Raw genomic sequence first — 19,378 nt, 5'->3', positions numbered from 1 at the left:
GCAGAGAGCAAAACTTCTCGGTTTCTTTTTAGACGGAAAACTACCCAATTAAGTAAGTCATTTAAGAAGAAATACCATCCTACCAGAACAGAGTGTTTCAGTTCTAATTACTGCTGGAATACAAAGGAAGGAGAAGAAAACAAAGCCAACTAAGGAAATGTGAGGTCAAAATCCCTCAACCCCAAGTGTCGTGATATTTAGTATTTTATAAGCTGATAATTATCAAGTCCAGGATCAATCAGAAGACTGGGAAGGAACACAAGCAAGGAAGACAAATTAGAAAAAACATACTACTTGAGAGTTCCCATTGTGGCTCAGTGGGTTAAGAACCTGACAGTGTCCATGAGGATGCAGTCTCGATCCCTGGCCTCACTTAGAGGGTTAAGGACCCAACGTTGCCACGAGCTGCGTGAGCAGATCACAGATGCAGCTCAGATCTGGTGTTGCCCTGGTTGTGGCGTGGGCCAGCAGCTGCAGCTCCGATTTGACTCCTAATCTGGGAACTTCCAGATGCTGCAGGTGCAGTCAGAAAAAGAAATTAATATATTACTAAATTTAAAAGTATCAACTTTCTTATATCATGTTTACAAAATGGTTATCATTTCCATTAAATCTGACAGTATGATAGCTGTTCCCTTTTCATTAAATAGAGAATATATCCTTCAATAACTGAAATCAGTATCCCATTCAGTATTCATCTGCATACGCACCTGAATCTGCGCTTTGCTTCTTAGAATTTTGTCCCTTGGGTTTCAAACCATATCCCATTTCAATGAGCACATGGTCTAAGAGTTTTCCTAAAAATGATTAAGACAACATATTTCCATTGATATATCAAGTTTAAGCTTAAATACAAAATAAATGGGTCATAATAACAAGATTTAAAAATTATAGCTATTAGAGCACTGGCATATTTCTTACTAGCTCAGTTTCTATGTACAAAATATAGTTTATTAACACTCAGCTTTAAAAACTGAGGCAAATTTCCCATCATCACTTGAAATATTAATATCAAAATATTTCACTTACAAATTCTGAACAGGAGTTCCCATTGTGGCTCAGTGGTTGACGAATCTGACCAGGAACCATGAGGTTGAGGGTTTTCATCCCTGGCCTTGCTCAGTGGGTTGGGGATCCAGCGTTGCCCAGAGCTGTGGTGTAGGTTGCAGACATGGCTCAGATCTGGTGTTGCTGTGGCTCTGGTGTGGGCCGATGGCTATAGCTCTGATTTGACCCCTAGCCTGGGAACTTCCATGTGCCACGGGTGAGGCCCTAAGACAAAAAAAAAAAGAAGAAGAAAAAAGAAATTTTGAATAATATAAAAGATTTAGTTACCACATCACTGGCATCACTGGCATTCTTAGACTGACCATCATTTACAACCAGAAATAAATTTAAAACACAAGACTGCTTTATCTCATATATGAAGCATGGCTGAAAACAAGGCTTAGTCAGTGTCCTTACATAAACTTTAAGTTCCCTCAAATAGCATACAAAAGCTCAAGCCATAACATGGAACATATATAGCAAAGAAACAAAACAATTTTATACTTAATTTCACAACAGGATTAACTGAACTTTCTATCAAGTCACCAACCGACAATAGGTCTCAAACAGTACAAGAGTAAGAATACCTTGGAAACTAAGAGGCAATTTTAAGCACACTCTGAGAAGTCAGTTTTCAAATACATACAAAGCCGTAACGGAAAAACAGGATTCCAAACTGTTTCCATTTCCACAACTTAAATACTATGTGCTTATGGTCTTCTAAAGTAACTTCAACCAAAATGCAGTTCCAGGAAGGTTGTTCAAAGAAAAAGCACTGATAATAAGGATGGACAAATTCACAGAGAAATTCTTGACTTTCCTCCAATAAATGAGAAGAGAACGGGGTCAGTCGAGAGCATAACGGCTTCCCCACACTAAGTCCAGATCTTGCCTTTTAATCCATCCTGTCCTACAGACTTGTGCCTTGTCTTTGACAAACTGCTGACTTCAAAAGCAGAGCCAAGAGCAGTTTCTCCGGACGATGTGAGATGCTGTCTCCTGGGCTTAAGTCCTAATTTCACCCCAAATAAAACTCAACTCTTTAAAAAAAAAAAAAAAAAGCAGAGCCAAGGCCCTAGTTTCCACCACAATCTGAGTGACTCCAGAACGGGGCTTACTCAGTCTCAGGTTCCTATTTCTTCTCTGAGAAACAGGTGGAGACTAAGTAACACATGAAGTGCTCCATTTAAAAACAAAGATTTATGGAGTTCCCGTCGTGGCTCAGCAGTAAGAACCCGGCTAGTATCCACGAGGTTGGGGATTCGGCGTTGCCGTGAGCCGTGGTGTACGTTGCAGACGGCACTCGGATCCCACGTTGCTGTGGCTGTGGTGTAGGCTGGTGGCTGCAGTTCCAAGTGGACCCCTAGCCTGGGAAGCTCCACATGTGTGGCCCTAAAAAAAAAAATTAAAAGTTAAAAACAAAAGTAAAAAAAGATTCAGATCTTACCCGAACTCGTCAGCATCACATCCACAGCAAAGGTAACCACCTCCTCTTCTAAGATGTCCACAATCTTCACAGAGCAGCACTGCTCCAGCAACAGCGACTTGATACTTCGGACACAATCACTGCTCCAATTCCCCTCTGCTGGGATAACACTGGCCACGAAGCACTTTATGGCCTGAAAGAGTTTACAGAAGTTACTAAAAAAAAAATCAGTATTTGAAAACAACTTTTTTTCTAATTAAAGTTTTTTTTTTTAAGACAATGTATTTTATGCTGAACATGTATCAAAAATCGTCAAGTAGCAACCAGGTAAATAATTTTAGGAATAATTATTTCTCTCTATTGATACACTATCCACCCTGCTTTTCCTTTTGGGATTTGACACTTGAGAAATTCATGAAAGGAGAGTAATTATCCCTTAATTACACATAAATTCAAGTGGCTTCTAAATAATGTAATTCAGAAATGATTGTTTTTAAAGAGGAGATTGATAAGATGTCCCTAAAAATGCCAAGTTTCTCCCCTGAGGCAGGGCTTAGGTAAATAAGGCCTAAAAAAATGAGGCTAATAAAGCCCGCGAGTGTTTTACCACATAGTAGAAGATATACCACTAGGTACCATTTCACATTAACCATGGCAACCGTGAGACCGTGCAAATACTCTGTCTGTGAAAACATTAAAACAGCTCCTTTGGGACACTCTTTTGAATTTACAAAGTAAGAGAGGACTCACACAAGGAGGAAACAAGTCAATGTTTCTGCTCAGCTTGTGAATCCTGTTTACTGGAATTCTTTCTTCATTTCCATAATCAATATACAAGACTTGGGCCTTCTTCTGCAGCACATCGAGGTCTTGTATCAGTACTCTGTTCCAGGTCTGAAAGTAAAATAGGGTGGCATTCCGCTTCAACACACAATCCTAGGTTTCAAACCTCTCACCCGATCAATAGAACATGCAAAGGAAGAGCTACTGTCCTGTTCTGAGATACTCAATTAACAAGGTAACTTAATTTCCAAAGAATCTGGCTGAGAAATCCCTAAATTTGTCTATTTTAAGATGCTTTACTATGCACCACTCTTCTCAGGCTACTCTAGCCCAGCACCCTCGGCGACACACTAATGCTTCAGCTACACAAATAAACACAAGCTCTAGGACGAGCAATCGGGCTGTCCCCAAAAAGGAGCCTACAGACAGCTGGAGAGGCCTCAGGAAGCGGGGGAATAAGCAAACAGATCTGGTTTCCGATTGAGGAAGAGAAACGGGGGTGTGACCAGAGTCTCACCTCAAGCCATCTAATGCATTATTAAAAGCTCTGGTGTCAAGTTGACAAGACCAAAGTGAATTAAAGCATCTTATTAAATAATTCGCTTCATTAGGAGTTACCTGGTCCACAGTGTACTTGGCAACACAAACTTCTCCCTTCACAGGAATATAATCCTCTTCATGCGCCTTATTTGCATATGTTTCCTTTAAGCTCGAAGAGAGTTGGTTCATGTATTCTGAAACTTCTGAAGAATATAACTGCACATAAAAGTCGCTTGGGTGTTTGAATTCAGTAACTGTACCCTTTCAAAACAGAAAAGTTGTAATAATTTGCTGAGAACACAGTAAATGTGAATTTCTTAAGGCTTTATAACATGATACTGGGAGTTCCTGTCGTGGCTCAGGAGTAATCAATCCAACTGGTATCCACAAGAACGCAGGTGCGATCCCTGGCCCCGCTCAGTGGGTTAAGGAGCCGGCGTTGCCATGAGCTGTGGTGTAGGCCACAGATGCGGTTCGGATCCAGGGTTGCTGTGGCTATGGCACAGGCTGGCAGCTGTAACTCCTACTCGACCCCTAGCCTGGGAACTTCCATATGCCACAAGCATGGCCCTAAAAATAATTAAATAAATAAAATATTGGAAAGACAAAAGACAAAAAAATAAACATAATAAAAAAGTGTTATAGACAGTTTTTGCAATCTTTACCAATTTAGTTATATTTTATAGCTATCTCATAAACTCAAATTAAACACAGGAATCAAGGAAATAAAAATCTATACAGTTCTCTGGCTCTCTGTCTATGGAAATTAAACAACAAATACCTTTATTTCCATGGTTTTCCTGAGTTGTAGGCTTCTCAAATCAGAAAACATTATTTTACCAGCACAAACGGCTATTTCTTTAGTAACTCCAAGAGGATAGTCACTCTGGTTTGAAAAAACATACAAGTGAGTTACAAGCACATGTTTAAATGATACCATGGCCACCATTCACTAGAATCAAGGTCAGAACAGCCTGACTCTCAAGTTTGCCTAAGAGTGTAGAGAAATAACGTAAATCTTCACGAGCCACTAAAACCTACCGTCCACAGGTGGACTGAAGCAGTGGGATCACCCAAGAATCAGGCCATGTTGATGACAACGTTGAGTTTATTTTTTTTAAAGGGGGGGGGTAGTGTTTTAAGACTGCACTTGTAAACATTTTTATAGGAATGGATTTCTTTTATAGGACCGACTAGAGAAGGCTCAAATTTATCTCTAAATGTGATTTGCACACAACTCCTATTTTTCAGATTACGAATGATTTAGCCCATATCATTATCTAAACGGAAGAAAGATATTAATAGAAAAAAATGTTCCTGAGATAACAGGGCCTTATTAGAACCCAATACTCAGAGCTAGAGGACAGGTGTGCAGGGACCGTAACGAAAGGACTCTCCCAGTCCCTCCACATCCTCACCTCAAGTCCTTTTTCGAAAAAAGCCTGGGCATAAACAATTCTCCTAGACCCCAACAGTCATCAAACTGATCAAAGGGGAGTTCCTGTCGTGGTGCAGTGGTTAACGAATCCGACTAGGAACCATGAGGTTGCGGGTTCGGTTCCTGCCCTTGCTCAGTGGGTTAACAATCCGGCGTTGCTGTGAGCTGTGGTGTAGGTTGCAGACACGGCTCGGATCCCACGTTGCTGTGACTCTGGCATAGGCTGGCGGCTACAGCTCCGATTCGACCCCTGGCCTGGGAACCTCCATATGCCGAGGGAGCAGCCCAAGAAATAGCGTAAAGACAAAAAAAAAAAAAAAAAAAAAAAAAAAAAAAAACTGATCAAAGGTATACAGATGTTTTCAACAGGAATAACAAACACTGGCAAATGCAGAAATAAGTCATAAACATTTAACTGAGCTTAAGCCCTCTTACTTCAAAATAAAGGGAATCATTAAAAACTTAAAAGCAAAGAAAGAGTACATCATACCTCATTTTTCACTTCCAAGTTCTTTGTTTCAAAAGGTGATTTATTATCTTCAAGTTTGCGGAAACTGAAATAAAGCAGCTGATTATAACACATATAGCACAGAACCATTTAAGAGTTGGGGGTCACAATTATGTTAAATTCTCAATCAGCAGCATCCAGAAAGAGCAGAACAGCCTCCTCTAGAAAGAATCACACGAGCAAAACAACCCCATGCTGGCTATGCAATGGCCCCCCGGTGCACCGAAGTGCTGCTTCCGAAACCCACCTAATGAGAAGAAGAGAGCCAACAACCTCCGAGCCTCAAAGTGGAGGGAATCGCTACATTACCTACAACAGTTTTGAGGATCAGAAATTGTAGAGCTGTTCACTTTATGTTATACCTCAATAAATAAGTAAAAACTGGCAACTTTTCCATAGTGACGGCCTGCTTACCTGATTTGACCCTTATGCTACAAAAAAAAAAAAAAAAAAGTCTTTTAAAATATTCTCTAATGAATTTTAAAAAAAAAAGTCACACCTACTTTTGCTGAACAGGTTTGCACACGATGCTGTGGGCCGACCAGTCCCTTCTCTGACACGCTGTGGAGCAGTAGTACGTCTGTTTGCACTGTGAGCATCTCAGTGACCCTACAGAACACAGCCAGGATATCACCAGTGTTTTATTCCAAACATTTGTTGCCAAAGTAAGACACTTTCAAAACCAAGACATATTAAATGCCATTCTATTAATCATATCAAGGAGATTATTTGAAGAGGATTATGCTTTTTATGATTAGGTATTAAGATTACATTTTTAAAGCTCTCTCAAAATGCAGAGAAAAGGAGGAGTGCCAAAACGAAATGAAAACAAGAGGAAGGACAGACTGGAAACACAACTGACTTCCCTCATGCACAGCCTGGAGCACATGTTATATCAAGGGAGACAGAAAATCTACGGTGGTGAAAACAGATGTGTGTGCAAGCAGACCCTGGCACAGCTCACTGTGTGCCACTGACAAAGTACAACACAAAAGCCAGTGAAGAAAATCACACTTATAAAAACCCAGGATGTTTCTGAAATAAAGTTTTTTAAAAAAATCCTATCAGCAGTTCCTCCTGTGATGCAGTGGGTTAAGGATCCAGCACTGCTACAGCTGCATTTACAGCTGTGGCTCGGATTCAAACTCTGGCCTGAGAACTTCCACAGGCCATGCTGTGACCATTAAAAAATAAATAACAGATAAATCCTATAAGTATACAGGCAGAAGAAAACAAGTCATCTTAAAAAAAAAAAAAAAGAAAAGAAAGAAAAGAAAAGAAACAACAAAACCAGGCTGGTCTCTAATGCCTCCACTCTAAAAGAAACAGAAAAAAGTAGCTTAATATCCAAATAGCCAGGAAGCGCAGGAAAACTACTCTAGACCACTGATGATGAGGGAAACGCAAATTAGAACCACAGAGAGATGCCACTACACACTCACTAGAAGGGCTAAAATTAAAAGGACTGAAAACACCAAATGTTGAAGATGTAGAGCAATCAGAACTCATTACCAATAGGAATACAATGGGACAGCTACTTAAAATGGTTTGGCTTTTTCTTTTCTTTTTTCTTTTTTTTTTCTTTTGCCTTTTTGTCTTTTTCGGGATGCAACCCTCGGCATATGGAGATTCCCAGGCTGGGGGTCTAATCAGAGCTTGTTGCTGCTGGCCTACACCAGAGCCACAGCAACACCAGATCCATCTGCGATCTACACCACAGCTCACGACAACGCCAGATCCTTAACCCACTGAGCAAGGCCAGGGATCGAACCCGCAACCTCCTGGTTCCTAGTCGGATTCATTTCTGCTGTGCCACAATGGGAGCTCCTGGCTTTTTCTCATAAAGTTAAACATACACTTATCTTTTGACTCAACAACAAACTAAAACTTCATGTACATGCGCAGCACGGATTAAACTCAGAAATATTTTCTAAACAGAAAAGGCTGCATCAGAAAGAGTGCACACAGTACGATTTCATTCACAAGAAACTCCGTAACTGGCAAAGTTAATTTATGGTGAAAACACAACAGGGGTTACCTCTGGGGGGGTATCGTGACTGTGACAGGATGGAGGGAACTTTCTAAGAAGGAAATAGTCTTTATCTTGACGGGGTATGAGTTTGGGCATTCCAATTCATGTTAAGTTCTATCTCAAAGAACAGTATAAAAAATAAGTAAAGAAGCAGTAAGAGTAGAAAGATATGATGACAAGAATGGTAGGCTGCTGGCGGCTATGGAAGCCAAGAAATGGGCACATGGGGTACATACACTCTGCTGTGTACGTTTAATGTTTTACATAATGCAAATGCTCTCCAAACGTGCGGAGGGATAATCCGGCAGACGTCTGCGCGCAGCTTGCTTACCAAACAGGCCACAGCGATGGCAAGTGGTCGACCTAAGAGGAGGTCCCAAGGAGCTGAAGAGCGCTGGGTTGTTTATGGACAAGGAATTCTCAACCAACTTGTCTCCTTTTTTTGACTTTGCAGGAGGCACATTATTGCTAGGCTTCTATTAAGAAAAGAAAATAGCAATGTTAAAACTTGGCAATGATGTTTTGTTTGGTTTGTTAAGTATTAGATTTGGGAGTTCTTCTGAGAAGACAAAGCAGATGTACTTCTTATTCCTTCCATTAAGTACAACTAAAAACCCTGGCCTTCTATGTAAAACACAATGCTATAAGTTCTAGTCAGTGCGATAAGGTAAGAAAAGAAAAGGAAACGAAAAGCATATCTTAAAAAAAAACAAAAAACAAAACAAAAACTGTCTTTTATTTGCAGAAAGTTCCAAGAAATCTACAAAAAAGTTCCTAGAATAAGTGAGTCCAGGAAGTTCAAAAGACTATGGTCAGGTTTGATCCTTGGCCCAAAAACTTGTGCATGTTACAAGCACAGCTAAAAACAAAAACAACCCCATATTTTTATACATTAGCAATGAAGGTGAGGACACATGGAAATAAAAAAAATATAACAAACATTTACAATCATTCAAAAAAAAAAGGGAAATACTTAGGTATAAATCTAACGAAACATTCCCAGCCTGTAAGCTGAAAACTGCAACGCAAAAGAAATATATCTAAATAAACTGGGAGACAGAGTGTGTTAATTCAAAGACAACACAGCAAAGATGTCCACAGTCCTAATGTGATATACAGGTTTAATGCAATGCCTATCAAAATTCCAGCAAGATTTTTTTGTAGATACAAACAAGATAATTCTAAAATGTAGTTTGGAAAGAAAGGAAACTAGATTAAATAAAATGATTATGAAAAAAGAAAAAGAAGGTGGGAGGAATCACTGTACCCAATTTCAAGACTATCATAGCTCTAATATTGTGTGGTATTGATGGAGGGAAGGACCCAGAGATCAAGGGAAAGGAGCAGAGACTTCAGAAGAGACCCACACAGGATTGCCCAGCTAATTTCTGACAAAAGCGTAAAAGCAATTCAGTGGAGGAAAGACATTTTCAACAAATGGTGCTAGAACAATTGTATATCTCTAGCCCCAAAAAATTAATCTCAACCTAAGTCTCACAATTTAAGATTAGCTCCAAATGGACCACAAACTTAAATGTAGAGCTATAAAACATTCGTGGGGGGGGGGAATCCCCAAACTTTCTAGATCTAAAGTAGCAAAGAGTTCTCAGACTTGACACCAAAAGTGTAATCCATAAATGGAAATATTGATTAGGATTTTATTAAAAATTTTTGTTCTGCCAAATACCCTGTTAAGAGAGTGAAAAAGCAAGCCAGAATAAAATAAAATTAAAAAAATAATAATAATTAAAAAAGTAAACCAGCTCTAATGGAAAAAAAATAAAAATCATTATACATATATATATATATAAAGTTAGAGACTAGGAAAAAAATATATTTAGTAGTCAAATTTCTGACAAAGGATAGAATCTGGACTACAAAAGGACTTTCGACACTTATCAGTAAAAAGAAAGTAAAATAAAATTCCAGGAGTTCCCCACTGTGGCTCAGAGGGTTAAGGACCTGTCACCTCTATGAGGATGCAGGTTTAATCCCTGACCTCAGTGGGTTAAGGATTAGATCTGGTTTTGCCATGGGTGGGGCAAAGGCCCCAGCTGCAGCTCCAATTTGACCCCCAGACTGGGAACTTCATATGCTGCAGGTGCAGCCATAAAAGAAGAAAAAAGAAGACAAAAAAAAGACAAAAAGCAAACAAAACCAATCCAGAGTCCCCTTGTGGTGGGTTGGGGATCACTGCAGCAGCTTGGGTCACTGCTATAGAGCCCATTTGATCCCTGGCCCAAGAACTTCCACATGTTGCAGATGAGACAAAAAATAAAATTTTTTTAAATTAAAAAAATAAACAATCCAAGTTAGAAAATGGGCAAAAGTTATGATGAACATTTCACCAAAAAGGATACACATATGGCAAATAGCCACATGAAAAGATGTTTATCATTAGCAATTAGAGAAACACGAAACCACAATGAGGTATCACTATGCACCTATGAAAACAGGGAAACTAAACATACTACCACCATCAAATGCTGTTGAGGATGCTGGAAGCAGAGAAACTGGGTCACTCATACATTCTCAATGGGACTGTAAAATGGTATAAACTATTCTGGAAAACACCACTGCAGCTTTAAAAAAAAAAAACTAAACATGCAATTACCAAATGACCCAGAAATTGCACTCCTGGGCATTTATCCTAGAGCAAAACAAAAACAAAAAGCTCACGTTCATATAAAACCCTGCACATGAGTGTTTACAGCAGTTTTAGTTATGCTAGCCAGAAACTGGGGCCAATCCAGATGTATTTCAATAAGTGAATGTTTACATAAGCCACAGAATACCAGTTAGCAACAAAAAGCATCAAACTACTGATATATACAACAATCTAGATGAATCTCCAGAGAATTATGCTGACTGAAAAAAAAAAATCCAATCCCAAAAGTTATATACTGTATGATTCTATTGCTGTAACATCCTTGAAATGATATTTTGGAAAATGGATTAGATTAGTAGTTGCCAAGGGTTAAGAAGGGGGCAGAGGCAGGAGGGAAATGGATGTGGCCATAAAAAGGTGCAGAAGGGATCCCTGAAGTGATGGAAAATGTTCTGTATCTTGACTGTACCAGTGTCCATATCCTGCTTGTGATATTATGACACTACAGCTTTACAGCATGTTACCAAAGGGAGAAACTGGGTCAAGTCTACAAAGGATCTCCATTATTTCTTACAACTGTATGTCAATCTCCATTTACCTTAAAAGAAAAGGCTGGGAAACCAAAAAGAAAACAAAAAGACAACTTACAGAATGGGAGAAAATAGTTTCAAATGATGCAACCGACAAGGGCTTAATCTCTAGAATATATAAACAACTTATACAACCCAACAGCAAAAAAACCAATCAATCAATGGAAAAATGGGCAAAAGGCCTGAACAGACATTTCTCCAAAGAAGATATACAGATGGCCAACAAACACATGAAAAAATGCTCAACATCGCTGATTATAAGAGAAATGCAAATCAAAACTACCATGAGATATCACCTCACACCAGTCAGAATGGCCATCATTAATAAATCCACAAATAACAAGTGCTGGAGGGGCTGTGGAGAAAAGGGAACCCTCCTGCACTGTTGGTGGGAATGTAAACTGGTACAGCCACTATGGAGAACAGTTTGGAGATACCTGAGAAATCTATACATAGAACTTCCATATGACCCCGCAATCCCGCTCTTGGGCATCTATCCGGACAAAACTCTACTTAAAAGAGACACGTGCACCCGCATGTTCATTGCAGCACTATTCACAATAGCCAGGACATGGAAACAACCCAAATGTCCATCGACAGATGACTGGATTAGGAAGCTGTGGTATATATACACAAGGGAATACTACTCAGCCATAAAAAAAGAATGACATAATGCCATTTGCAGCAACATGGATGGAGCTAGAGAATCTCATCCTGAGTGAAATGAGCCAGAAAGACAAAGACAAATACCATATGATATCACTTATAACTGGAATTTAATATCCAGCACAAATGAACATCTCCTCAGAAAAGAAAATCATGGACTTGGAGAAGAGACTTGTGGCTGCCTGATGGGAGGGGGAGGGAGTGGGAGGGATCGGGAGCTTGGGCTTATCAGACACAACCTAGAATAGATTTACAAGGAGATCCTGCTGAGTAGCATTGAGAACTTTGCCTAGATACTCATGTTGCAACAGAAGAAAGGCTGGGGGAAAAATGTAATTGTAATGTATACATGTAAGGATAACCTGACCCCCTTGCTGTACAGTGGGAAAAAAATTAAAAAAATTAAAAAATTAAAAAAAAAAAGGCTGAATCTTTTTTTAAAGGTACTAGGCTAAAGATAAGGCAATCTGACCTTGAATAGTACCTACAAATTGAGTTTTCTTTTATTAATACAACACAAAAATGTTTAGAATATTTTATGCAAAAACAAAAAATAGAAAAAAAAAGTAACTTACACTATTTATTTCTTTGGGTGGTGAATTATTTCCAATATTTAATGGTGACACAGGATTACCTAGGAATGTAACACATATGTCTAATGAGTCAAATATAACTTCATTTCTGAAAATGTACACATACTATTCAAGTGATAAAGCTATACCATCATAGCCTTAACACTACACTATAAATAAGCAACATCCTACTTTTCCTAAAGAAAAATAAAGGTTGGTCCAAAATTTCCTTGACTACTATACCCCCTCACTGTGAACTCTTTTCCATTCACAAAGTATTGGGCTTTCTCAACTCCAGACTCAACTACACCCTTAGAAATTACCGAGGAGGTTTTGTTTACAATGGCTTGTATCATTAGAAATTGGCATTATTAGAAATTAAAACTAAGTATTACAGGAGTTCCCTGGTGGCTTAACAGTTAAGGATCTGGCACTATCACTTCTGTGATATGGATTTGATCCCTGGCCTGAAGACTTCTGCATGCCACAGGGGTGGCAAAAAAAAAAAGAAAAAAAGAAAAAAACTAAGCATTAAAAATGTCTAATACTATCAGAAATTAAAACCAAATATTTAAAAGCATTTAAAAATAGGAGTTCCCACAATGGCTCAGCAGAAATGCACCTGACTAGTAACCATGGGGATGCAGGTTCAATCTCTGGCCTTGCTCAGTGGGTCAAGGATCCGGCGTTGCTGTGAGCTGTGGTTGTAGGTCACAGATGTGGCTTGGATCTGGCGTTGCTGTGGCAGAGGCTTAGCTACGCTCTGATTCAACCTCTAGCCTGGGAACCTCCATATGCCATGCCCTAAAAAAAGACAAAAAAAAAAAAGCATTTAAAAATAATAAATGCATTACATGATGACATTGCTTAAAAATAAATAAATAAATAAATAAAACCCTACATTTTCCAAAGCAAAAGAAAAAAAATTTGTGAAGAGTGGCTCTGCTTTACATGTTTGCACATCGTGTTAATGTGCGGCTTAGCGATGATAGTTGGATTCTCTTATCTACTTTGACATCCAATCTGTTACAATATTTTGCTTAACAGAAGTATCTGAAGTAAATCTGGCCCCACATACATATGTGGTTGCAAATAGGTGTTTTATTTAATGGTCTTCTCAGATAATTGTGGATATTTTTCTTTAATTCACACCAAAACTCAAGTGGTGGTGTAAAGGTTAGTTGCAATGTGGAATCTAAAACCATATCAAAAAAGTTTTCACACTGTTACACCAGAACCCATTGATTTATCTCGCACTTTGAATGGATTTTTACCCATGCATGACTATAAAACATCATGCATTGGTCTTTTGGAAAAGATTGAGAAACTCCTGAGTTATGGAGATCTTCTAAATCTTGACATGTTTCATCAGATGATATAAAAAAAAAATCTGGTGTGTTAATATCACCATGCATCTCACCAGAAAAACCTTTAAGTACTGGGAAGCTGTCAATCTCCTGAAATTCTTTTTTGCTTGAAAACTTGCATTGTATCACTACCAACAAAATACTGTCAGCTGTTTTATTTGAAGTGACAGGCTCACTTTGTTCATCTTTGAGAAACCGACTGCCAGATATCTAAGTCTGAATAACCAGGGTTTGCCATTCTTTTCAAGTAAAAAAATGATGTTCCAATAAAAAAGGTTTCCGACTCACAACAATCACACACATGCTTTTCATACATCAGTGCACAGCAAGTTAGGAGTAATTCCCATTCTGTTACACAAAATACTAAAAATACCTGTACACAAGGGTCAAGATTTATTAATAATTTGCACTGTTTTATCAAGGACATTCTTTTGATTTTTTTGTTGTTGTTGGTTTTTTTGGGGCTTTTTTTTTTTTTTTTTTTGTCTTTTTGCCATTTCTTGGGCCGCTCCTGCGGCATATGGAGGTTCCTAGGCTAGGGGTCTAATCGGAGCTGTACCTACCAGCCTACACCAGGGCCACAGCAACGAGGGATCCGAGCCGCGTCTGCGACCTACACCACAGCTCACAGCAATGCCGGATCGTTAACCCACTGAGCAAGGGCAGGGACCGAACCCGCAACCTCATGGTTCCTAGTCGGATTCGTTAACCACTGCGCCACAACGGGAACTCTGATTTTTTTTTTTTTTTTTTTTTTTTTTAAGTGATGCACCTGCGACATATGGAAGTTCCCAGGCTAGGGGTTGGATCTGAGCCGTAGCCACTGGCTTACACCACCCACAGCCACAGCAATGTCAGATCCTTAACCCACTGAGCAAGGCCAGAGATCAAACCCGCATTCTCACGGATACCAATTGAGTCTGTAACCGCTGAGCCATGGTGGGAACTCTATCAAGGACATTTTTAAGTAAAATGGACATTTCTGGCTTGTTCTGTCTTAACTACAAGGGCGTGACAATGAAAAACAACAACCACTAGCCCAGGCTGGTACCCCTGCTAACGGTGCGCTAATGAGGGGCTAGAGTTTACTCACTTTTGCTTTTGGACGAGCAGCATAAAATCAGTACAGTGAAAAAGAGCAAATGATGTTTGAATGTTTTATTAGGAAAACAGTTTCGACCCCAGAGGCCCAAGGAATGATTTTTTCAAATCAAATGAAACAAGTGAATGTCTTCGACATTTTTGTGAGCAATTATATGCACGGAATTTGCACAGTCTTTTTAGAATATGGCCAATCTTAAGAATACCAGAAAAAAAGCCAAAGTCTCTCCTCTCTACGTTCCCAGTACATCTCTGATTTTGTGTGTGCTCAGTAGAGGGAAGCTCATCTCTGGACATTTTCTGCTCAGGAATCCTTTCTGTGATTAATGGGGCCAAGAGCTACCTGGCATCTGGTTTTTCCTTCTAAATTAACATTCCCATGCAAATACTGTAAGTTAGCTCTTTGGTGGTTCTGTTAATAACCTACTGGTCTGCAAAGTTATACAAACTTTCAGTAAGTCGGAGAAACCATCAGAACCAAGCAGTATTAAGCCTGTAGTTTTCACTTACCTGTTGGCAACATCTTCCTGTCTCCTCTGGATCCAGCCGCTTCTCCACTGACGCCATTAGGGTTGGAAGATACTGAACTGTCTTCCTGACTAACCAAATACTGTTTGGTTTGCTCACAAAGCAAAAAATTGTTCTTCTTATTTCCAGTCTCTGGGCTTTTCAACCTGAAATTAGGATGGTTAGGATGTCCTCCAGGACTTCGTAAAGCATCATGTGGCGGAAGCGTGCTGTCATTCTTCTCAAAATTAAATGGCTCTGTCATTTTACAGGCAGATGCCTCCAAGTTATTTCTTGACATCCTATTAAGCGGCAATGCAACATTCACAGATGTCTAAGGGAAGAAATGCATTTAAAAGGCAAGGTTTAATTACAAAAGGAGAAGCACTGCAGGCCCAGGCCATTTCTTTTGACACAACAGAGAGTCCTCGGGAGCGACTCCAAAGCAGATGTAACCGCAGTAACCACGACACCAAAACCTGTCCTACGGGCCCGAGAAGAGAACGATTCTCTACCGGTGAGAACCGGCGCCAACTTGAACAGAACGCGACCACGGACAACAAAAGACTAATTCAAGAGGCATCAAAAGAGCTCCCTCAGAGTTGGAGGACACCATTCCTTACTTCAAAAAGCTCTGCAAACAACAGGAATAGAAAAGGGCCATCATGTTTTAAAAGAACGATTTCTGACGTGGAGCCAACAACTTAATGGTGAGATGGGGGGGGAGTTTAAATCGGGTCATCACCCACCTTCTCGCCTCTCAGAAAACCTCTGCCTTCTCCTCATCTTTATGCTCTGTGACCCCCTGGATACTTCGAACCCAGGGCCCAGAAGGCCCCAGCTCTCTCCTCGGCCTAGTCACTTTCCCTCCTTGTCAGACTGGCTTCAGCGGATGCCTCTTCTGCCTCTTTTCCCCAAGTGCCCTGTTCCATCTTCTCCAGCTGAGCTTCCATAAATTGTAACCTGTATCTACTGCTTTTATGGGCTTATCTGTGTGCCTTTCTCTGAAAACAAGTACACATATTGTTGCAAAATGCCTCTGAGAAACCTCTCTCCAGACATTATGCTGGCTTGTTGTTTTCCTATTACTCTTGGAGAATACTAAGTGTTCTGCCCAGGCAGAGGGGTAACAGTGGACAAACAACTCTTATTTTTGAAGTAGTGACCTGTAACTTTGTCTTTAACCTACAGGCAAAATTCCTGCCTATCTTCCCCAAAGGGCTCAGAGGACCAAAAAAAAAAAAAAAGCCACAGAGCACCAGAGTTGGAACTGGATAAGAGCTAAATGTTATTTAACATTGTTTAAGGGTTTTTTTTTTTTTTTGTCTTTTAAGGGCTGCACCTGCAGCATACAGAGGTTCCCAGGCTAGGGGCCTAATCAGAGCTACAGCTACCGGCCTACACCACAGCCACTGCAACGCAGGATCCGAGCCGCATCTGGGACCTACACCACAGCTCACGGCAACACCGGATCCTTAACCCACTAAGCGAGGCCAGGGATCAAACCCGTGTCCTCATGGATCTGGTCGGGTTCCCACTGAGCCACGACGAGAACTCCTAACATTGTTTTAAATAGAAGATAAACAGCAGAAAAATTCTTCCTAAAACTTTCATTTTTTTTGTGTGCTTTAAACTAGCCCTAGCCTAATTCAATGACAATCCAAAATAATAATAATACTAATAAAGAAACGCACAAGCAGACCTAAAGATGGAGGGCTCTCAGGGGACCAGATCCTGGGAAGATCCCTAAAGGAAGGCCTGCAGATGGGCAGCTACTGGAGGGAATGCACACCTGCAGCCATCGGCACATCTCAATTGAAGGCGGAGATGGAAGATTACAGAAAAGAAATACTGTGAAATTACAAAAAGAAAGTAACTTCCAGCAGGAACCCTGGGGGCATATGAATACTAAGTAACTCTATAGACTCTGTACAAGAAATATAAACAACATGCATTTAAAATATTAGGGTAACCACCCCAAGAATAGAAACAATGTCTAATTTTAAAAATCACAATCCAATAGGAAAAAAAAAAATTCAAGTGTGGTAAATAAAACAAAACATCAAATAAGGTGACAGAACCAAGCCCAAGTAATCTATGTATCAAATAATCACTCTCAATTAAAAGAGAGCAAGACCAAGGGAGAAAGAAAATCCAGCTAGATGCCATGCATCAAACAAAACATATGATAAGTCTGAAAATAACAGGACTAAAACATGTGCTACACAGATAACAAAAATAGAGGTAGAATGCTAATATTAGTAGCAGATAAAATAGAACTCAAGGGGAGTTCCTGCTGCAGCTCAGTGGGTTAAGAATCCGACTGCAGCAGCTTAGGTAGCTGTGGAGGGGCTTGACCCCCCTAGCCTGGCGCAGTGAGCTAAAGGATCTCAAGTCGCAGGGAAGGCTCAGATTCAATCTCTGGCCCTGGGAACTTCCAAATGCCACAGGTGCGGCCATAAAACTAAAAAAAAAAAAAAAAAAAAAAAAGTAGAACTCGAGGTAGAAAATGTTGGGACAGAGAAAGATATTTTACATTGATAAAATAAACCCTCCCAGAAGAAGGAGCAGCCAAGAATCTCAGACTAACAACGACAGCTCATTGAGCGGCATATAAAGTGAAAATTGAAGGAGAAATTCAGTCACTGTAAGGACACACCTGCTTTACATACTAGTCAACAGACAGAAAACAGCCAGTGATAAGAAACACTTTACTACCACAATAAACCTGATCTAATAGGGACCAATACAACCAAGAAGAGTCGTTTTTCCAACTCTGAGACATAATGGACTACAGAGTCCACTTCAACTAACTTCAAGGAAAACCTTGTACCAAACAGGCTACGTTCCCTCATCACACTACACAAACCTCCATATCTCAGATTCTGCTCCCCAGAGAATCATCCGGAAACGAACACACTGGAGGGTGAAGGGGTTTGTTTGTGTTTTCATTTAGAAATGACAAAATATCACAGAGGAAATGAGAGCAAACATGACCACATGGACAATTAAAAACCTACAAAAAATAGTACAGAGATCAGGAAGTATTGACACAAAGATGACAGATTTGATACCTTTTAAAAAGTGTGATAAATAGTAAAGACATTGAGATACTGTAGCAGACCTGATGTGCTACCCACCCAAACACCACCTTCCACCTCGGATTTGCCAGCTTGAGCTAGAGACAACATTGCCCAGAATTCTCCTGAGCGGAGCTTCTCAGAAAGCTCTGTTCTCTGCTGATGAACAGGGACAGATCTGGCTAGCAGGGTCTTTACTCCTTTCTTCTGACGACGACAACCTGAGGCCTGAAGACCTATCCCCCACATTGCAATCAGGAAGCAATAAGCATAAGAAAGAAAACAGACCCTCAGGACAGCGAAGCAGAAAATACGGAGTTTGGTGTCCCTGGCAGATCCCTTGGCCCAGCATGCCAGTCCTGATCTGCCTATGCATAGATTTACTGTGGCAAATAAATCTTTGAGTTTTCTGTTATGTGCAGCCCAGTGAATACAGCTATTAATAAAACAAACAAAAAGACTACATAGAGGATGAAGATTAGTTGATGAACATAAGGCGGAAAACATTTAACCTCGTTTGTAACCAAAAAAATTCAAGTTGAAATAACAATATATTGTTTTCTACACAGCACAGGTGGAAGTAAAAAGGATACTCATTACTGAAAGGAGTATCATTTAATATGCTGTAAGAAATAACTTAGAGATTTATATATATATATATATACACACATTTATAATATGTATTCTTAAAAATGTTCCTAGCCACTTGCTAGGCTAGGCAAATCTACTTCTAGAAATCATCCCACTGACATAATACTAAATATCGAAAAATATGGCCTGCATAAATATTCATCTAAAATAGGAAAAAAAGGGAAAAAATGAGAAAGTTAACGGATGCCTCTACTAGATAAAACACCACACTACATTTAGAATACTAGTTTTCAAAAATGTTGTAAAATGTCTATTAGAACAGCAAATGAAAAGTCAGAAAAACACTATATACTCAATATAGTCATTGTAAAAGAAAAAACAGAATTCCATGTAAGGAAAGATGACTGAAACTCACTAAATTTTAAATAACAGTGATCTGGTGTAGGTAGGCTGATGATGAAATCTTCATTCTCTTTCATTTTCCAAATTACATTTAAGAATGAATTACTTTTTTATTTTTAA

The 19,378-nt window shown here is 39.6% G+C and overlaps 1 protein-coding gene across 16 annotated transcripts in view; it reads right to left on the bottom strand.

Annotated features, from left to right (window-relative positions):
- The window catches only part of TDRD1 (tudor domain containing 1), a 48,679-nt gene that overhangs the window by 25,105 nt on the left and 4,196 nt on the right, over positions 1-19,378 (bottom strand). For all 16 annotated transcript variants that reach the window (XM_084994382.1, XM_084994376.1, XM_084994377.1 and 13 more), the window contains exons 2-11: positions 15,189-15,519; positions 12,214-12,272; positions 8,106-8,250; positions 6,246-6,351; positions 5,725-5,788; positions 4,578-4,682; positions 3,875-4,057; positions 3,224-3,367; positions 2,495-2,666; positions 711-797 (exon numbers count right to left, since the gene is read on the bottom strand). In XM_084994382.1, the coding sequence (XP_084850508.1) occupies positions 711-797; positions 2,495-2,666; positions 3,224-3,367; positions 3,875-4,057; positions 4,578-4,682; positions 5,725-5,788; positions 6,246-6,351; positions 8,106-8,250; positions 12,214-12,272; positions 15,189-15,486 (1,363 nt within the window). In that variant the 5' untranslated portion in view covers positions 15,487-15,519. The remainder of the gene's footprint in view (positions 1-710; positions 798-2,494; positions 2,667-3,223; positions 3,368-3,874; positions 4,058-4,577; positions 4,683-5,724; positions 5,789-6,245; positions 6,352-8,105; positions 8,251-12,213; positions 12,273-15,188; positions 15,520-19,378) is intronic.

Source organism: Sus scrofa, chromosome 14, assembly GCF_054392235.1.
Source record: "Sus scrofa isolate SSC_HxYL_T2T_F1_AM1 chromosome 14, Sscrofa_HxYL_maternal_Yorkshire_Landrace_v2.0, whole genome shotgun sequence".
NCBI lineage: Eukaryota > Metazoa > Chordata > Mammalia > Artiodactyla > Suidae > Sus > Sus scrofa.
Note: the sequence above shows the minus strand (reverse complement) of the source record. Positions and strands in the feature narration are given on the sequence as shown.